At 41.2% G+C, this 21,540-nt stretch overlaps 1 protein-coding gene across 2 annotated transcripts in view; it reads left to right on the top strand.

Moving 5' to 3' along the window:
- LOC122872316 overlaps positions 1-21,540 on the top strand; it is a 65,635-nt gene that overhangs the window by 10,104 nt on the left and 33,991 nt on the right. The window contains exons 7-10 of one of the 2 annotated variants that reach the window (XM_044188396.1): positions 1,012-1,578; positions 11,946-12,125; positions 12,730-12,818; positions 16,795-16,834. Coding sequence is in view for 1 of the 2 variants with exons in the window: in XM_044188395.1 (XP_044044330.1) it covers positions 12,758-12,818 (61 nt within the window). In the remaining variant the exon portion in view is untranslated. The remainder of the gene's footprint in view (positions 1-1,011; positions 1,579-11,945; positions 12,126-12,729; positions 12,819-16,794; positions 16,835-21,540) is intronic. The other variant, XM_044188395.1, reaches the window with a different exon arrangement.

Below are 21,540 nucleotides of genomic sequence, written 5' to 3'. Positions count from 1 at the left end.
ACCACCAGTCTCTGTTTTCTCTCGGCAGCTCAGGTTCTGGAGGGTATCCTCTTGCAGGGCTAATGCAGCCGCAACTGCAGCCTCTCTCCACTGCATTTCTTCGCCGTATACTCTGGCTCGAATAAATATGGCTGAATATCCCAGTCAGCAAAAACACTGTAAAATGCTCGTCCATAACATCCTTTGCACACATAGTTATTTTGGAATGCCAAAAACAGCCATTGCTGTTGGAAACGTAGCTAGTTAGCGGCATCTAGAGCATGCCCCCTGGCTACCCAGAGGCAGAAGCTACAAATCCAAGCTGAAATTACTTGTAGTTCTTCTGGACCTCCAACTACGTCAAATGACGGCACTGGATGCCGGAAGTACTACTTGGTGAAGTTAGCTTTCTAGCATGCACTCAGAAATGTATTGCTTCAATGGACTACATATACCATCAAGAGTGACTGGAAATCCACTTAAAAAGCGCCTCTTTAAAGTGACAGTAGCCCTATACAGGCAAATGTATTGACTTAAATCCACTTCAAAACATGACAGTGCAGATCTGAAAATAAGCGCATGGTAATGAGCGGGAGTTAAATCTGGTTACTGAGCAACTGCAGGTAACATCTGGTTTTCAGAGTCTCAGTAAGAGGTAACACATCTGAACTCACAGCAGGAGATAACCAAGTTACTAAAGTGTCGTGTAAATATAGTCAGTGGGTGTTTTCTGTTGTCAGCCACTAAGTGCAGACTTCTTGACACTTCACGCATTAACTTTTAATCCCTGAGATCCCCAGTTTATTCCTACAATTTGAAAAACATATCAGGTTGGGTACCACATCAGTCAATACAACTGATGCTGTAAAAAATTAGGTTACCATGCTGTTTTTAAAAAAAAAAAAGCCTTTGACTTGGTGTCAGAATATCAGCTTTTAGGACATTGCAAATTAATAGCTGATTGGTCGCTGAATAATCATTTACATTGCTAGTCTACACCCCTGATTGTCTTTTTCTTTTTGTCTTTCTTAGAACCCTCAAAGAGGAGGAGTTGGTCATTTACAGAGGTCCGTGCTGTGGAAAAGACACTAATGGCCTTCATAGAATCTGGTAAAGTACCAGGAAAGTCGGAGTGCATTGCCTGCATTAAGGAATCACCAGAAGCACTTAAAAAAAGAAACTGGACGGCGGTAAAGTTCTATGTTTAAAACCATATCACTGCCATTCAGCGTGAAAGTGCAAGAAGAAATTATTTTAAATTAAGTTATGTGTTGATACATGCGATACTCTTTGTATTTGTTATAATGTTTCATGTTTTGATGATTCTTTTAATCCTTTTATCCCCCCTCCAATCATTTACCCCTCTTTCTTTTACCTCCCTCCCTTTTTTTCTGTCCTGTCCTTCCTCCTCTTCCTCCTTCTCAGAGTAGAGTTCTTGTTGTGCTCTGCTTCTCATGAAGTACAGTTAAAATGGAGGCAGAGTGAGGCTTGTTGAATAAAAGTTTTGCTAAAATATGAGCTTAACTTGTCTTTCCCTTTTTTTACAGTAGGTCTAGGTTTTTTCCCACCAGATGCGTTTGGAAGAAAACATTGTGTCTGGTAATTAAGATCATCAGATTCAGTAAAAGTCATAATGTTTTGTCTCCTCTTTTGTAAAGCAGGTCTGGTGTTTGCCATACCTGTTGGAGATCAACTGAGAAAGCAGTATTCAATTTTAACATTATTTTATTTGCAACGTGTTACAGTATTGTTCAAAATAATAGCAGTACAATGTGACTAACCAGAATAATCAAGGTTTTTAGTATATTTTTTATTGCTACGTGGCAAACAAGTTACCAGTAGGTTCAGTAGATTCTCAGAAAACAAACAAGACCCAGCATTCATGATATGCACGCTCTTAAGGCTGTGCAATTGGGGTATTAGTTGAAAGGGGTGTGTTCAAAAAAATAGCAGTGTCTACCTTTGACTGTACAAACTCAAAACTATTTTGTACAAAAAAAATTTTTTTCTGGGATTTAGCAATCCTGTGAATCACTAAACTAATATTTAGTTGTATGACCACAGTTTTTTAAAACTGCTTGACATCTGTGTGGCATGGAGTCAACCAACTTGTGGCACCTCTCAGCTGTTATTCCACTCCATGATTCTTTAACAACATTCCACAATTCATTCACATTTCTTGGTTTTGCTTCAGAAACAGCATTTTTGATATCACCCCACAAGTTCTCAATTGGATTAAGGTCTGGAGATTGGGCTGGCCACTCCATAACATTAATTTTGTTGGTTTGGAACCAAGACTTTGCCCGTTTACTAGTGTGTTTTGGGTCATTGTCTTGTTGAAACAACCATTTCAAGGGCATGTCCTCTTCAGCATAGGGCAACATGACCTCTTCAAGTATTTTAACATATGCAAACTGATCCATGATCCCTGGTATGCGATAAATAGGCCCAACACCATAGTAGGAGAAACATGCCCATATCATGATGCTTGCACCTCCATGCTTCACTGTCTTCACTGTGTACTGTGGCTTGAATTCAGAGTTTGGGGGTCGTCTCACAAACTGCCTGTGGCCCTTGGACCCAAAAAGAACTATTTTGCTCTCATCAGTCCACAAAATGTTCCTCCATTTCTCTTTAGGCCAGTTGATGTGTTCTTTGGCAAATTGTAACCTCTTCTGCACATGCCTTTTTTTTTAACAGAGGGACTTTTGGGGGATTCTTGAAAATAGATTAGCTTCACACAGACGTCTTCTAACTGTCACAGTACTTACAGGTAACTCCAGACTGTCTTTGATCATCCTGGAGGTGATCATTGGCTGAGCCTTTGCCATTCTGGTTATTCTTCTATCCATTTTGATGGTTGTCTTCGTTTTTTCTTCCACGTCTCTCTGGTTTTGCTCTCCATTTTAAGGCATTGGAGATCATTTTAGCTGAACAGCCTATCATTTTTTGCACCTCTTTATAGGTTTCCCCTCTCCAATCAACTTTTTAATCAAAGTACGCTGTTCTTCTGAACAATGTCTTGAACGACCCATTTTCCTCAGCTTTCAAATGCATGTTCAACAAGTGTTGGCTTCATCCTTAAATAGGGGCCACCTGATTCACACCTGTTTCTTCACAAAATTGATGACCTCAGTGATTGAATGCCACACTGCTATTTTTTTGAACACACCCCTTTCAACTAATTCAACTAATACCCCAATTGCACAGCCTTAAGAGCGTGCATATCATGAATGCTGGGTCTTGTTTGTTTTCTGAGAATCTACTGAACCTACTGGTAACTTGTTTGCCACGTAGCAATAAAAAATATACTAAAAACCTTGATTATTCTGGTTAGTCACATTGTACTGCTATTATTTTGAACAATACTGTATATCATACTAAGTAAAAGCAGCAATAAACAAAATATAAAAGTGAAATAATCTTGCTCAACATTTGGCTATTTAAAGAATCTTAAATGTGGACGGTAGTGTGTTGTGTAAATGGATTGTATGGTGTTAGTAGTTAGTAGCGCCTGCACCGCTGCCCAGCTCCCCAGCTCCTCAGCACCACGGCGGCCTCCAGTTCCTGCGCCGCAGCGATCATCACTCCCTGCTGGATCGCAGCAGCTCCCAGTTTTCTGGAGCAGCCAGCAGCAGCAGCCGCCTGTCGCAGGACTGTCTGCTGGATCGCAGTCGCCTCATACAACACATTGTCCCAGTTAACTCCAAGAAGACCAGTGTTTGTTCAAATCCAGTACAGACCAAATGGGAGAGGGAGGCGCTCCCCTCCTGCGCCTCCTAACTATAACATCCAGCTGGAGAATAAATACATGACATCCTCGACCTGCATGATTTCCCTCCTCAGGCCGCAGATTCCCTGCCTCATTCTACACCTCCCCGGCCATCCCGTGGGTCCCACAGCTCACTGTCGCCTCGGATCCCTCCTCCAGCCATACTTGAGCAACCCTCTCGCAAGGCTTGCCGCTCCATACTGCTCTTTACACCAGCGCCACGGCGTGATCCTGCCCACTTCACTGCCTGCCTTTCACCATCCTCTCCATCACAATCAGCTGGCGGACACGTCGCTCCCCGGGCTGCATCCACATTGTTTCAATGCAAGCCCCCACTGCACACTACCCTGATTGTCATTGGCACTAACGATAACGGTAACCCTGCATTCTGGGAGCGCACTGTTCTAGTCGGGTAATATGGTATTATGAGCTCTTTAAGATACAATGATGCCTGACCAGTTGAAGTGTAAAGTAGCCTCAAAATTGTACTTATGTGCAGAACTTGCATAAATGTACTTACTACTAGTACTACTAGTTACTTTCCACCACTGCTCTCTGGTGGACAAATTATGTAATGGTGACATGTTTCTAAATAGCCTCAAACCCCCAAACATTTCTGAAGTGACATTTCTTGTTAGTTAATCAGCTATATACACTGATACAATATAACTGCATTAAGCTGATATCGACCTAAAATCGGCTGTTTTACACAGCACATCAATCATTATTTTTTAACACCATTTAACACTATTATCACTCCTCAACACCTGTTTGATGTATAACCAAGCAGCAGTCTGAAGTTTTCAACATCTTTTTAATGAACTCAAAAACTGAGGAAAGTCCGTTTTCATCTCAGGCCCTATCCCCACCTTAGGCTGGGGCATCGGACATTTTAGCCGACTGCTGACCCTTCACACATGGCTGCTTTTGACAATTTTAATCCTTTTGGAAACGAGCCTCCTTTTTTAGCAGAGATGGTATCCACCCCAGCTTTCATGGCACAAGAGCACTTTCTGCAAATATTTTCCACACGGTTACTACAGCCTCTCTTCACTGACTGACCGCCACTCACTCCACAACAGCTCTAGACCACACACCGGTCACTGATTGCTCCTCTTCCTCCCCTATCTACGAAGGTAGTATATCTTCTCCTTGTCTTGAATGTTCTTCTGGTCAATCAGTGTTTCAAAGGAGAGTTTCCAGTCATTGTAATTAAATGGATCGCCACTGAATACTGAAGGTTCAGGAACTGGAATTCTGTTAACACTTAAAGCTGGAGTGCAGAACTTTTGTCTCCCCCTTCTGGCAATGAGAGTAATTATACAAACAGACTTACAAAAATACAGAGAAATTTCCAAGACAATAATCTATTATTTAGGTAGAATAAATGTAACAGCTACATAACCTGCTCCAAATATTTTACCAACCTGTCCAAGAACAGTAAGGTGACATGAGTCTGCCCTCAGCCCCTTCTCTCAGCACTCTCCAACAAGGAAAAGCTAAAGCTACACCAATGGTTATCGGTGTTTGCCGTTGATTGCTTTCTTTTTTTGACAGTACTCCTTCCTCTGAACGCTGAGTTTCTTTTTTATCGGGAGCATCAGACGCTTTTCTTGGACGCTTCATAGGTTTTACTCCTAGTTGCTGTAGCTTATTCTGTTGCTCCAGAGCCATGTAGAGAGAGAGTTGCGTCATCTCCATTCTATTCAAATCAAGTGGCTTTATTGGCACGACTGCATACAATACAACACTGCCAAAGGATATTAACACAAACTGTACAGTCATAATAAACAAAATAACTAATAAACAATTCTCAATAATAAACATTCTCTCCAGTGGACCTTTTTTTTTTTTTACAGCAATGGCGGATCGCAGGGCTCTCTACATGTCATGGTTTTGTGTTTGTGTTTATTATTTCCTGTTTTATTTTGGTAAGATTTCTCCCTCGTGTTTGCACTGGGTTTCGCTCCTGTGTTCCTGTGCTCCTCCTCAGCCTGCTTTTCCCTCCACACCTGCCCTGTATCAGTGTCGTCAGCCCTGCTTTGTCTGTTCTTTCCACCTGCACCTCATCCCCTCGTTCGTTCAGTTAGTATTTGAGTCCCGTGTTTCAGTTCAGTCTTTGCTGGATCCTTGTCTCAGTTTTGGCTTGTTCTTTTCAGTTCAGTTTTTGCTCTGCCTTCACTCAGACCAAAATTAAAGATTTTCCTCAGTACCTGTTGCCTGCAGTCTCCTGCATTTGGGTCCACCTGCTCTGCTCTTCCTGACAGAAGGATCCAACCAGCCATGGACCCAGCTGAGACTGACCAGCTACCTGTTTTCCAGCCCAGCCTGCTTCCTGGCATGCTAGCCTCCAGCCTTCATCCCTGCCTACTAACCTCCAGCCGGCTAGCCTCCGGTCTTCTAGTAACCAGCCTGCACTCCGGTCGGTTAGGCTCAAGTTTGTGAGCTTGCAGCCTGCAGGTTCTGAGCCGGCTCCAGCCCCAAACCCCTACCTGAGTACCTGCCTGGCTCGGGGAGGTCCTCATAGTTTCAGCCAATTTTCTGGTCTTCATGGCAGATGATGAAACTTCTCCTTGGGTCACCTTACCACGGCAGTCTCCTGATCTGCTACCATCTCATGTTAAGTGTGTCTTTAAACTCTTCTTCTATGGCCTCCACTTGATCATACACCTGCATTCTCGCTTGTGCTGCATTGAGACCTTTCACTGCCTCCAAATACTGTATCTTTCTCCATTTTTCCTTCTTCCAGTTGAGCTTTAATTTTAGCTTCCTCTTCCTCCCTCTGTGTTTTTCGTTTCACCTCTTCTGCTTCTTGTTCTAAATTATGCTTTACGACTGCTCACTCTTGATCAGCTATCTTCCTTTTCCTTTCCACTGTCAGCTTCAGCTTCTTGTCTTGATCTTCTCCTGGAATCCTTCCAGCCAGTCAACTTGAGGCTCTGGATACAATGAACTTAGAAATCTCTACGCAGAGATCCACTCTTTGACACATGTCCTGGTCTGGAGCTGAGACTTTGCGTAGATCATCATAAACACGCCGGACATCTGCAGAAAGACTTGCCGTTACCAATGATCTCATTAAGCAGATCATCAGATAGGGGCTCTGTTGACTGTGATAATGGCTGCTTAGAAGATTTAACTTGTTTTCTCCATTTGTCGTAAATATAGACTACCCTTCTCTGTGAGTTCTGGTTCTTTGACTTCATCTGGGCTTCAGCGCTTTTCCTCAGAATTCACACTATCCCTTACCTGAATTGTAGGCTCACTTGCCTCTGACATTTCTGAATCACTGCTTTAGTGACCCACTTTTGTTAATAGAAAATGAACATAGTAAATGAAACCTCAACTTTTAGCACTTACTCAAATGTAAATGTCACTTAAATGTAAATAATTCAAAGTTTAAACAAATCAAATGTTTTGCTTTTCAATAACAGTATTTCAAGAGTTCAAAATGCACTTAGAAAATTGAAAATGTACAAAAAACAGCTTAATTCAACCTTGAATATAACCTTCAAAATACACTAAATTTTTGTGTGTGTATAACACTTGGCAGATAGCCTTCACTTATTTCCAAAAGCACACTTAAAATTTGGAATATAGAAAGTTCAATGAGAAAATATATTTACCCTTTATCTTTGGCACCTTTTTTTAAATGTGTCTATAAATGGCAATCAAATTAAATTACATGAGCAAATAAGGCGAAACATTTACTACATACACCACAGTAGCTATTATTCATAGTAAAAAATATTTTGGCAAATCTTTACAAAAGCCCTCTTCTTAGACCACTCTTGACTTATAAGTATCTTTATGGCTTTGGCTCTCTTTGCTCTTTAAAACTGTGTGTGTCATCTTGCTACTTTGTGTATGTTTTCGGCTCATCGGTCAGTCCTGTGCTATAGACATGTCGTGAGAAGCCCCCTGAATTCGCTGCATCGTCACTATGCCCTCTCTTATCGATCAAGTTCTCATTATAATTCCTCGAAGGACAGGCAGACACAAGTGGCTTTCTTACTACTGGTTTATTTGAAGGCATTTCTCCAAATCTACTGTGAAAACTAAACACACATTATTGAGAAAATATTAAATGTTATTTATATAGCACCAATTCAAAACAGACGTTATGTCATTGCACTGTTCCTATAGAGCAGGTCTAAACCATAATCTTAATAAAAAAAATTTACAAATCCCACCATGGCAACAGGGGCAAGAAAAAACTTCCTTTTAACAGGCAGAAACCTCGGGCAGAACCAGACTCTACGGTAAGCGGCTATCTGCCGAGAGAGATAATACAGTAGCACAATGCAAATTCCACATAGACTTTTAAAATAGTAATGTAATGGTAGTGGTAACATTAATGTAGTGATGATGATGATGATGATGATGATGATGATGATGATGATGATGATGATGATGATGATGATAATAATAATAATAATAATAATAATAATAATAATAATAATAAATTATTATTTAATGATATTCATAGGAATAATAATGACAATTATAGTAACAAAGCCAATAACAACTGTAGTAGCAGTTGTCGAGCAGGAACACGGGGGCAGCAGGTGGCCCACAACCACAGATCCAGTCTCTGCAGCTCTGGAGGCAGAAATACCAGCTGAAAGCGACAGAGGGAGAGAGGAGAGAAACGAGAGATCTTCTCTCTCCCGTAGTTTTGTGCCTTCTCGTGTCTCTCTGTCTCTGTGTGTGTGTGTTGGTTCTGTCCAAGGTTTCTGCCTCTTAAAGGAATTTTTTTCCTTGCCACTGTCGCCAAGTGCTTGCTCATGGTGGGATTTGTTGGGTCTCTGTAAATAATATAAAGAGTACAGTCTAGACCTGCTCTATAGGAAAAGTGCAATGAGAACTTGTTATGAATTGGCGCTATATAAATAAAATTGAATTTTAAACTCAGGACAGAAGTGCATGCGATGTTTACTGTCTTGACAGAGCATAGATGATGGCTTTAAACGTCTTTGACTGCACTTGATTTTCAGTCTCTAACTGTCTGTGTATGGAGAACACTGGATTTAGTCTTCTTTAAGATAACCTTCCTCTGTCCGTGACTCTGATGAGTGAAGAGTGTGAAAGTAGGTCATAGGATTACAGGCAATCTCTGCTTTCATTAACATGAAGGCAGCAAAATCTTAAAAAAGTTCGGAAATTCCTGCTTGTCTTTCATGACTTGGCTGTTCCAGCGGGATACTGCCCAGTCAGGTAACTTTTGAACCAGTTTCTGATTTTCTTCAGTCATTCAAAATGTCAGGACCTTTAACATGAGGCATGGCTTACTGACATACATGGGCATTCCCTCGGCATTCTTTGGCTGGATCTTTAGCCAGTTTTTCTCTGAATGGTCTCTGTATAACGAAAGGTTGACCATACCTGTAGTTCCAGGCATCTTTATAGGCGTCATTTCTATTTTTTTTTAAAAAAGCCATGCTGGACCTCCTATATACTTCCTCAAATAATGCAATTTGTCTGCTGAAGAGTTTCTGTCTATGAGTGATATGCGTGAAGCCTTCCACTCAATGAACTGGATTTAGTCACTGGTAATTACATATGGTTCTGGCATTGGGAGCCTGTTCAGGGCAATACTATCTTGGACCTCTTGTGCAAGATAAGATGACTGTTGAGGCAATGCTGCCTGTGGGACATTAGTGGGCTGCTGGATGGGAGCTGAAGGTACAGGTTGCTGTGGATTCACATGCTGCTGTCCCCTAGTGTTGTAATCAGCATACAGAGTATACACTAGCATCCTGCATTACTTGATGTGAACAAAGACCTTAATATGCTCAAAAGAAAAGTAATAAAATATGGAAACAAAATGGCACTTGAGGTGTGTGAGTGAATAAATCTAACTTTGCCTCCAGAATGGAGGGAATCGCTAAGCAAAGGAACATGTAAGGTGCAGGATGACACGCTGGTTTTCCTTCTGTGTACTGGTGAAAACCCCCAAGGTTTCATTGAAACCACTCTAAAATTTTGGTATGATATTTTTGTAGGACAAATCGTAGAAAGACCAACCTCTAAAGAGGTGTGGAGGAAATAAGATATGGCTTAATATTGACCCCAAATGTAATAATCCAAAATGCTTCAACACTGACTTCAAAATCAGACAAAGAGGAATATTCACGTGTCATCCTGTAGAAGTGTGAAGTTTGTAAGATTGTTGATGAAAATATGGAGCACCTCTTTCTTCACTGCCAAGTTCTCATTTCCTTTCTGGAAAAAGTGAGAGGGCTTTTAAAAGACTTTTGCAAATGGACAGTTAATTCCAAGATGGACCTTGTTCTTCAGACTGTGTGGGGGGGGGGTCTAAATACTCTAAATCTCATCAACATCATTCTGACGTTTACAAGACACACCATGTTTTTGAGGAGGACCTTTGCTCTATATGAGCAAAAGGACATCGATTAATGGAAACTGTTTTCTAATTTGTAATAAGGTCATCTACAAGCTCATTTGTCCAACTTTGTATTGGACAATAGGATTTTTTTTTTCTATCCAATGCTGGACTTTGTTTCATATCACATGTCAATGAACTGATTTTTCATTTTTAAATTTGGATATGAATGTCTTTTTGTTTTGTCTGTTTTTCTTTAAAACAAATCAGAACCACACTAAGTTTATTTTAAAGGATTTTTAGTTAATAGAAAACTAAACTATGATGTGGCATTTATTATTTCAGATGTACATTAAAGTTAAAAATATTGTAAATACTCTAGATTTAAGTCACATGCTCTCTGAAGATACTTCTCTGTGAACCTACGCAGAAAAGGGTGTTATGGGTAACCGTAGGTCGCAGAGGCTTGCAGAGGAGCCAACCAAGCCAAAGTTAGAACAGATATGAGTGTACAAATGACTACTAGCAAGACAAGGAGAAAAAATAACTATAATACTAAGCATTCAGACAGTAACGCCAATGAACACAAATGCACACACAAATACCAGCGATAGCTATAATAACCCTATAGTGGAGGTGAGCAGTAGCCCACTTTTTGGTTAAAATTTTGTATTTGCTGTTTTCCCCATGGAGCTTGAATGCATCATTAGTGAGTGTCCCTGTGGATTCACATGTGGTGGAACTCCACTTACAGGCAGCACGGGCTTCGTGCCATCTTACATTTCAGAAAACTGATCTGATCTACGTATATGACACATAACCTCTGTCACTCCTGTACTGTAAACTGTATTACAATCTTGTTCACGTCTGATGCATTAACAGAATGTTAATATGTCACTGATAGATGTGTTGTCAAACATGCCTTGACTTTTCCTTTCTGAAATACAAATTTTTGTTTCTTTCGTTGGTTGTGTGCATATACTGTATGTTGACTTCATTAAGACATCTCATTAAATCTTGACTGTTCTACAAAGGAACTGAAATTCCTATTTCCTATTTTAAGTCAATCCCTACTAGTCTTAATGAGGGTTAATTCATCCATTCATTTGTGAGGTTATTTTCCATTGGCCTTACTGCATTATGTAACCTTTTATGTCATTTTATTTTATTTGAGTGTTAATTCAACCCAAAAATGTTCCCATCTAAATGAAAATGAGATTTTTCTCTAACTGGCTGTATTTTCTGTGGGCTGTATTAAAACAATTAGAGATCATATTGCTACACTGTAAACTGCATTTCTCTAAAACTGCACTCCAGATGCTTCCTGTGCCCTTCAAACTCCCCATTATAGACAAGTGCGAATTCTGCCACATGCCTCTTGGTGTCCGATTCCCATGTGCAGGTTGCCAACTAAGCACAATGTGGAGGTCTTGCGTGGCCTTATTTACTCTGAGTTTGGCAGTGCAAGCAAGTAGGCTGTATGTTAAATGGAACATTATCTAAACAACAGGTTTATGTTTCTATTTTCAAGAAAGCCAGAGTCACCTACTAACAAACAAGACAGGGGCTTGGGTACTTGGGCCAACCACTTGCCAGTTCAACCAACCAGAGTTGTAAAAGACATTATATGAGCTTAATTGCATTTTTTTATATTACAATAATATTAATACTTGTGTTGAAGAGTTTGCCTAAGTGCAATACGAGTGTGTATGTAGGGGAAGAGAGCAAAATAGGGTGAGAAACTATATAAATTTGTGCCCAGTTCTTTGTGTGTGTCTGTGTTACTCTCTTACTGCTAATCCACCAGGTAGACTACCTACTAACATATTATTTTGATATTTCCCACAGCACATGAAGGCGGTATCTGGTGCAGTTGAAATTTATAACCTGTCTTGTAATGGGAGAGGTGACAGGACAGGCAGGACCTGCGGTTATTTAAAACACACAGGGCTGTGGTATCATCGAAGTATCATCAGTGCTGTAATCTTCCCGCCTCAGTGGATTCTTTAATCTTGTGAACATTATTCGGTAAGACCAGTTTTTGTTTTATCTATTGCTCTGCCTTCTATTCTTCATTAAAAAATCCAACAGTTTAATGTTTACTCTCTTAGCTGCAGTTAAAACTTTGCCTTGAAGGCTTTCTGCCAGAAAGCCATAAAATAGTTTTTTCAACAATAGCTAATCTGGCAAATAAACTTTGAAACTGTTAAGTGGTATATACCTGCTGCACTTTACTTTTAGGAAAGTGTTACAAATGGACCAGTTAAAAATTTATTTGAGTAGGCTATTGCTTTGTGATTATTTTTCCATGCTGAATTTAAGAGGAGGGCCTTGTATCCACCTTTAAAAGCTATGATATAACTTTTTAAATGTGAGCATGATTGCCAAAAGACGATCCATTATTGTTACTAATGTTTAGAAGGGAGTTCGACATGCTGAAATGTCAACAATGCAACAAATAGCCTAACATTCCTTTATCTACGACAAGATGCTATAAATAAAATATGCTGGTTAGTTTTACTTTTCTGGTTTCTGTTTTCACTATGTATCATTTTTCATTTTTTTTTTATAAAGAATTAAAATCAGCCTACAGTAGGTTAACTTAATCCTGAATGAGGCTTTTCTGTTTCAGCAGTGTAGGAGGAGGAGGGAGGGACAAGATGTTTCCTCTGTGTATGTTGGTGATGTTGCTGTGTCTTCAGTGTGGAGGGGTCTGCAATGGTGAGTCTTTGTTTTTATAAAATTCCTGCCACATTTTAGTCTGTTTTATGGAAAAGGTTTACACATCAGATTATCTTTAACAGAACCAATGTTTAATTAAGTAGGCTATTATCTATTATTCTTAGTCTAAGTGACGGATAATGGGGATAACATTTTTTTAAAAATTGGTCCAGTAGTGACTAAGAGTGCTGTAGCCAGCAGCCGCGAAACAGGCTGCAATGTAATCCTTCCGGGAAATAGCTCACCATCAGTAAACGTCCACTAAAAATGCTTATTTTTGCCACTTGTAGATCATCATAAAACACACTTCATTCAAACTCGACAGATACAATATAAAACTCACCAAAACCATCTTGGTTTGTCTTTCCACTGTTCCAACAATCACAAACTCTGGTTTGGACACTATAAACCCTTAATTCAACTTAATTGTTTCTGTAGAGTTTGAATTAAGTGTTATGATGATCTGCAAGGTAAAATTACTGTATTTGCCAATGGAGTCTGGTGGCTTTGAGGAGAGTGATATAACGGCTGTTTTTAGCTCGGAGAACCGCGGGAGTGTTGCTGTTTACACCACTAGTACAGGAGCTTTGGACCACTGGGAGGAGGAGGTTTAACTTAATGAAGCTAATAAACCTTACAACTACAGTTATCAGCAGTTAGCAGTTACTTTAGCAACAAGTAAAGCTATCTGTCCATCAGGAAACTCCGTAAATCACTGAGAGTTGAGGCAGCAGCTGGAGGACATCAAAGGGAAAACTATAAAATATTTTCTCCATAAAATATGATCCAGTTTCACCAAAATCAGCTGGCCTTTCTTGGTGGTCAACTGTTGGCCCAGGTGGAGCCACAGCCAGTGACTGCTATGCTCATTGACCTCCGTGAGTGCCTTTATTGTCTTCCTGCTGGCCTGCCCTCTCATTCCCAGCTCCCTCAGGAGCTTAGCTGTGGAGTTGGCCACAAATCCCCTGCATCCCACCTCAACTGGGTACACCTTGATGTTCCAGCCTCGGATCTCTGCTTCTGCTGCGAGGTTGACGTAGCGCAGCCTCTTCTACTCATGTGTCTCGTCCACAGCGTCCTCTCAAGGGATTGTAAGCTCGATGATGAAGACACATCACTGAGAATCAAACCAGAGAGCTATATCTGACCTCAGGCTGGTGCTGGCGATTTCCGGGGGAAAGATGAGTTTCTGGCCTAGGTCGACAAGCATTTTCCAGTCCCTGGCTACGTTCAGTGGGCCTCTGTACACAAGGAGTTTAATTTATCTTTTCCCTCCCTCTTTGAGGAAAGGTGTTAGACGTAGGAGGTTTGACTGGGTATTCAGAGGTATAGCATTGGTTATTCTTCTTTTTCTTCAAGTTCAGCTGCCAGACATCTCAGTACTTGGTTGTGTCGCCATGTGTATCTGCCTTGTGTTAGGCTGGTGTTACAACTGACCAATATGTGCTTGAGGTTGGCAGGAACTGAACAGAGGGGACAGGCAGCATCCTCTCCCAGTCAGAGGTTCAGGTTTGTGGGCGAAGGAAGGACATCATATGTGGCACGGATGAGGAATCTTGTCCTATTTGCCTCCATGATCCACAGGTCTTTCCAGGTCACTATCCCCTTTTCAGTGCCCTCTCATCTCATCCAGCAGCTTTGCTTGGCTTGAGATATGGCTTTGGTGGTCCTGGCAGCTTCTTCTTGATGGCGCACCTCCTCCACCACAAGTTGTCGCCGTTCTGCTGGTGTTTCTTTTTGCCAGGTGGGCTTGCTTGTCACTAGCCCAAAACCCCCTCTACCTTGTTGTACCTGGCCCACGATGTCCTGGTGTCGAGGGTTGATTTTGCATCCTGGACAGCTATTGCTGGATTACATTTCTTTCCTGTTGTTTGGGTTGGAGCGGCATCTCTCACAACCATGTCCCGGGACTCATTGAGGATCATGTCTAGTCTGACTTTGGCACATCTGTATTCCTCCGTAAGGCTAGAAATTGGGAATGAAAGGACTCTGTTTCCATACTGTCCTATGCTGCTGAGGCATCTTGGTAGTCCAAGCCACTTCCTCGTGTGTGAGCTTTTCAGTCTCTCCAATTTGCTGACCTGGGATAGAGTGACTTCGTACATGGTAAGTGGCCACATAAAACGGGGAAGCAGGCCAAATTAGAGGCACCAAAGTTTCAGCTTCCCTGGGAGAGCAGTGTTGCCTGAGGCCAGTGAGTATATCCTCCCTCATTTGCTGGACCTGCTGTGTGTCTTTGAGGTATGCATCATATCATTGTCAGAGGCTTCTGATTGGCTTCTCCAGGACTGTTGGTATTGGTTCTTCGTTGATGCAGAACCTGTCATTTGTGAGCTTGCCTTTGACTATGGAAATACTGCAAGATTTGCTTGGTTTGATTTCCATCGTGCCCATTTGATGTTAGCATGGAACCTGCTCAGGAGGCGCTTGGTACAAGCCTTTGTTGTTGTTATTGTGGTCATGTCATCCATGTATGCCCTAATCAGAGCCAGACACAGACCGCTCTTCAGGCGTTCCTCTCCTACCACCCAGCGTGATGCCCTGATGATAAGCTCAATTGCCAGAGAGAATGCCAGGGGAGAGTTGGTACAACCTTCCATTATGCCTACCTCCAGGTGCTGCCAAGCAGTGCTGTATTCCTTTGTTGTAACACTGGAGAACTGGAGATCCTGGAAGTAAGCTTTTACAAGTTGTGTGATGGCCTCCGGGACCTGGAAGAAGTTGGAAGGCTGTCCAGAGCAATTCATGAGGCACTGATTTGAAAGCATTGGCCATGTCTAAAGACCTGCATGTGTTATTTTTTGTTTCCCTCTTCGCAGTTTGTATCTGGTGCCAGATGACATCTGCAAGTGCTAGACATCCTGCAAAGCCCCACACTCCTGCCTTCTGCACTGTTGTGTCTACCAAGCTGTAGCTGATCAATGTACATTTCTTGATAAAATAATTAACATTTTCTAGCCACATGGCCCTGCATCATAAAATGAGCTCTGGGAGGACTCGGAGAGGAACTTTCCCCAAACATCCTGTCCTCACTTTTGTCAGAGCCGTAAACAGACCCCTGCTAGGACTTTGCAGGGAAATTACACTAATGGAAATTTTAATGACAATCTCTCAATTTACGACAGGACTGCTTGGAGCCAACTTGTCTGATAACCCCGCATCCCATGCTGCAGGACTCACAAGGATGAGCAAAGGAATGCTGATTGCCAGTTGGGGATGAACCTAAGCCAGTTTATTAATTTATGACCCTCACCAACAGGGTAAACTGAAACTCCACTTTCCAATGGCCCAGGCTCTGGACCTCATCAAGACTTGTAAAACTTTAAGACTTAAGAGAGCAGAGAAATGACTTTGCTATGCAGAATCAAATGTATTAACCAATATGTTATGTTTAATTAACAATACAAAGATTGTTGAGCTTGATGTTGTCATGCTGATGCTGACAAAGAATAGAGACTCTGTTAACAAGAACTGTTATGTGTCATGTGAAGAAATTAATATGATATTTGTACAGAGTATGGCTAACCATTTTCTGTATTGACACAAAACAATTTTTCAGTGACATTTGTGGTAATTTGGGACAGCATGTTTGATAATTTGGGACATAGTCTCATTAGTGTAGGTCCTTGCTTCTTTAAACTCTAATGACAAACTTCAAATAATACTTTAAACTGAGCTCTTGTGGCCTTAACCTTATTATTAATCAATTTAAAATGCAGAAGGTTACTTAATGTTATGTATTAGCATATATTGATGTGTTATGATTCCTCATTCTGTACTCACTGCACTAGCCTCAATGGTGTGTTTAGACTATTTGAATAGCTAAAAAAAACAGGAAATGTAAATATGTATTTACACAACAAATTAATTATAGCTTACAATAAGATAAAATGTAAGTGGAAAGGTCAACTCTGTTCGACACACACAGGGTGCTGTGGCTGCTTATCAACCCCCCTTTTTTTTGCATGCCTCTCAGAGACAAAAGATATTCCTGAGGTTCAAAGATTGCTAAAAAGGTATGGACACTAACTTGTATTGATTTTATTTTACTATTTCATTTACTGTTACAGATGTATAGCCTATATATGGTCTGTTGTCATAGTAGCAGATGTTGTAATATATTACCATGTATGACATTTAATTAACACTCTGTTAAGTGGATAATATCCCATTTTATTCATTTATTCATTCAAAAGCATGTGTTTTACCTTCAACTGAATAGGCCAAGAGAGAGAGTGATATGCAACACTTTCTGTCACTTTTTAATCGACGGGTGACCTTTGACCTTTGATTAAACATGAATTAAACTCTGCTCCCTTGACCGTCCCTCCCTCGGGAGTGGGTGGCGCTGTGCGTGGACCAATGAGCGTGAAGCAGGCGTGGTTAGCAGGAACCAATGAGCGTGAAGCAGGCGTGGTGAGCAGGAGCCAATGGGAGCATGGGTGGGAATGAAAAAAAACATGTAAATTAATTAATGATTAAATAATTCAATAATTTAAGTGAAATCAATAGTATCAAAAGTATAAAAAAAATAAATTACAAATTTACCATCTGTAAAATCTAACCTTTCAGGAGAAAAAGACACGTCCTTCTCTGTTGTCTGTCTGGTGCAGAGTGAGGTGTAAATGAATTGTAAGAATGTGGGAGGGTAGGCAGAGCTTGCTTGAACCAATGGGAGCACAGCAGGCGGGGTTAAGGTTAGACAATGGAAAAATAGGTTAGAAAAAATAGAGCTTGTGTGAAATGATAAAATAAAAGCAGAATATTTCTGGTCTGAAACATCAAACAAGATTAATCAATTGAAGATGATCAGCCAGACGCCTGTGACGAGTTATCAAAATGCAACACGGGGGGCGCACCCAACAGGTGTTGTATTTGAGTTGGATCCAGACGCTTCCCCCCAACGCGCTTCCAGACGTCATTATGGCTGCCCATGAAGGTGTGGATAAAAATGATGGTTGAAAAAGCAGAAAAACTGAAGGATCTCTTCCTAAGGAGTCAGACATCGAGAGACATTCTGATGATGGAAAAGACTCCAGAAGACACCACCCCCAACTCCTCCTCTGACTCCACCCTGTAATTCATTCTACTTAAAACGGGTACCCCAGCAACTTCAGACTCACACACTCTGAGAAAAAGGATGTCTCTTCCTCTTCTACCACAACCAGAAAGCACAGAATCGTCTCAGACTCTGAGAAAAGCCATATCTTTTCTTTGTTTCCCGCGATCCAGTAGCCTGGATACCATCGTGACCTCTGCAGTAGCAGCACCATCGGAGGCCGAGATCCCTCTTAGCATACGACCAACCTGTTTTCCTACGCATCATGAACCTAGCTGCTGGTGCAGGCTCCGAGAGGATGGTGGGAATGCGGCGATCCGTTCTCCACCACCTCACTGTCAGCCTATCCCGCGGAGGAGGAGGACCATGATATGATATGTCGATATGACACCCCCGCCTTTACCGCTGGGGACTCCTGACTGGATTCTACCTCCTCCTACACCATCTCCCTCCCCCGACTGGCCCTCTTCTTGTTCTTCGGTATCCTCAGCTCCAAGCGCCTCACCACCCCCCTCTCCAAGATAGAGGACGAATCTGATGGGGTGCTCTCTGACCTATTTCTGAACAAGGTGAGAGCCGCGGTGGTTCGCCTATTGAGCAAGGTTCTGACCGCATAAAGATCTGAAATCTGTAATGGCTGTAAAATTGATCACCCGAGTCAGATACAACACTAATGTCCGTTTGAGATGCCGGATTATTTCTTCCAACGGCACTACGATGAGTTGACGAAACGGCTTTGGATAGATCATTTTATCAGAGCCATTCAACGGGCGCTTCAGGCACGCCATATCCACCTGTTTGCATACAGGGACCACTGCGCTCCTCAAAATGACAAGAAGCATCGGAGAGACGAGAAAGATTGAGCTGATGAAATACTTTGTGGACTCTTGGAAGGGAATTGAGTGATTAAATAAAAGGGTACTTATTGTATAAAACTTGTGACCTACAGTGGTGTGCAAAAGTGTTTGCCCCCTTCCTGATTTCTTATTTTTTTGCATGTTTGTCATACTTAAATGTTTCAGATCATCAAACAAATTTAAATATTAGTCAAAGATAACACAAGTAAACACAAAATGCAGTTTTTAAATGAAGGTTGTTATTATTAAGGGAAAACAAAATCCAAACCTACATGGCCCTGTGTAAAATAGTGATTGCCCCCTAAACCTAATAACTGGTTGGGCCACCCTTAGCAGCAACAACTGCAATCAAGCATTTACGATAACTTGCAATGAGTCTTTTACAGTGCTGTGGAGGAACTTTGCAGAATTGTTGTAATTCAGCCACATTGGAGGGTTTTCGAGCATGAACTGCCTTTTTAAGGTCATGCCACAGCATCTCAATAGGATTCAGGTCAGGACTTTGACTAGGCCACTCCAAAGTCTTAATTTTCTTCTTCTTCAGCCATTCAGGGGTGGACTTGCTGGTGTGTTTTGGTTCATTGTCCTGCTGCAGAACCCAAGTTTGCTTCAGCTTGAGGTCACGAACAGATGGCCGGACATTCTCCTTCAGGAGTTGTTGGTAGACAGCAGAATTCATGGTTCCATTTATCACAGCAAGTCTTCCAGGTCCTGAAGCAGCAAAACAGCCCCAGACCATCACACTATCAACACCATATTTTGCTGTTGGTTTGATGTTCTTTTTCTGAAATGCGGTGTTACTTTTACACCAGATGTAATGGGACACCTTCCAAAAAGTTAAACTTTTGTCTCGTCAGTCCACAGAGTATTTTCCCAAAAGTCTTGGGGATCATCAAGATGTTTTCTGGCAAAAATGAGACAAGCCTTAATGTTCTTTTTGCTCAGCAGTGGTTTTTGTCTTGGAACTCTGCCATGCAGGCCATTTTTGCCCAGTCTCTTTCTTATGGTGGAGTCATGAACACCGACCTTAACTGAGGCAAGTGAGGCCTGCAGTTCTTTGGATATTGTTGTGGGGTCTTTTGTGACCTCTTGGATGAGTCGTTGCTGCGCTCTTGGGGTAATTTTGGTCAGCCGGCCACTCCTGAGAAGGTTCATCACTGTTCCATGTTTTCGCCATTTGTGGATAATGGCTCTAACTGTGGTTCGCTGGAGTCCCAAAGCTTTAGAAATGGCTTTATAACCTTTTCCAGACTGATAGATCTCAATTACTTTCTTTCTCATTTGTTCCCGAAATTCTTTGGATCTCGGCATGATGTCTAGATTTTGAAGATCTTTTGGTCTACTTCACTTTGTAAGGCAGGTCCTATTTAAGTGATTTCTTGATTGAGAACAGGTGTGGCAGTAATCAGGCTTGGGTGTAGCTAGAGAAATTGAACTCAGGTGTGATAAACCACAGTTAAGTTATGTTTTAACAGGGGGGGGGCCAATCACTTTTTCACACAGAGCCATGTAGATTTTTCCCCCCCTTAATAATAGCAACCTTCATTTAAAAACTGCATTTTCTGTTTACTTGTGTTATCTTTGACTAATATTTAAATTTGTTTGATGATCTGAAACATTTAAGTGTGACAAACATGCAAAAAAATAAGAAATCAGGAAGGGGGCAAACACTTTTGCACACCACTGTATATTGAGGAACGTGTAATCATTAATCAGTTAATCGATGTTTTAGATCGGGTGATTAAAAACAGAGTCACCCATGTTGTGGATAACAATGTTTTTTTTATTTTAGAGATGAAGTTGCTAGACTAGAAACATTTTGGACGGTGTTCGAAATGTTGAAAATTGGGATCAGATTGTAAGCGACACATTGCTAGCAGTAAACAAATGCTCAGTGTCTGATACCTTTTGTAAAATCATAAAAGAGATGAGTAAAGATTCTTGCATGAAAATGTTTCATCTGTTTACTCTTTACACTTTATTCGTAGATGTTGTGAGTTATTGTGTACAAAACATGTATCTGAATACCTGGAATGAATTGAGAACATTGCATGATGATATTTACCATATGGCAGGAATCAACATGTTGAAGTTAACGTTGAGTACTTTGAGAAATGCTGTGTTTATAGTCAATAAAACGATTTAAAGAGGCTTGTGTCTCGTTATTTTTCAAAAAACCCTAGAAAGGGCTGCCAGAAACATGGCTGAAAAATGTGTCAGGAAAAAAGTGTATAATAATCCATTGCATCCCGGTAGTTTTTGGGGGAGTGGAGTGACTACGCAGTGCAGGATGAAACGGGGAAATAAGACAGCGTAGAACGAGTCAAAGATTTTTTATCGTAACAGGACTCGTATACTCTGCATGAACCAGCCAGGATACATTTTGTCAGAGTGTTTGTACCATGACCTCTAAATCAGTTCCAGGCAGACCTTTGTGATATGCAGGCCTTGACCAAACACAATAAGTACAATTATTTATTAACGGTCATCGATGTATTTTCAAAACGGGCTTATGCCAGAGCCTTAAAGACAAAAACAAGGGTCGAGGTCTCTAAGGCCTTTGATTCTATTTTAAAAGAAAGCCGGACTCCTGAAAAGTTATAAACGGACACGGGCAAAGAGTTCTTTAACAAGAGCTCTGAAGGGTTGATGAACAAACGAGGAAGCAATCATTTTGCAACAGCCAGCGAACTGAAAGCGTCTGTCATTGAAAGATTTAACCATATGCTGAAAACGCGAATGTGGAGTTATTTTACAGCTACAAACAGCCGTAGGTACGTGGACGTCTTACAGGAATTGTTTGACA

This window comes from Siniperca chuatsi, linkage group LG24 (genome assembly GCF_020085105.1).
Source record: "Siniperca chuatsi isolate FFG_IHB_CAS linkage group LG24, ASM2008510v1, whole genome shotgun sequence".
Taxonomy (NCBI): domain Eukaryota; kingdom Metazoa; phylum Chordata; class Actinopteri; order Centrarchiformes; family Sinipercidae; genus Siniperca; species Siniperca chuatsi.
This window is presented reverse-complemented; position numbering and strand designations above follow the sequence as displayed.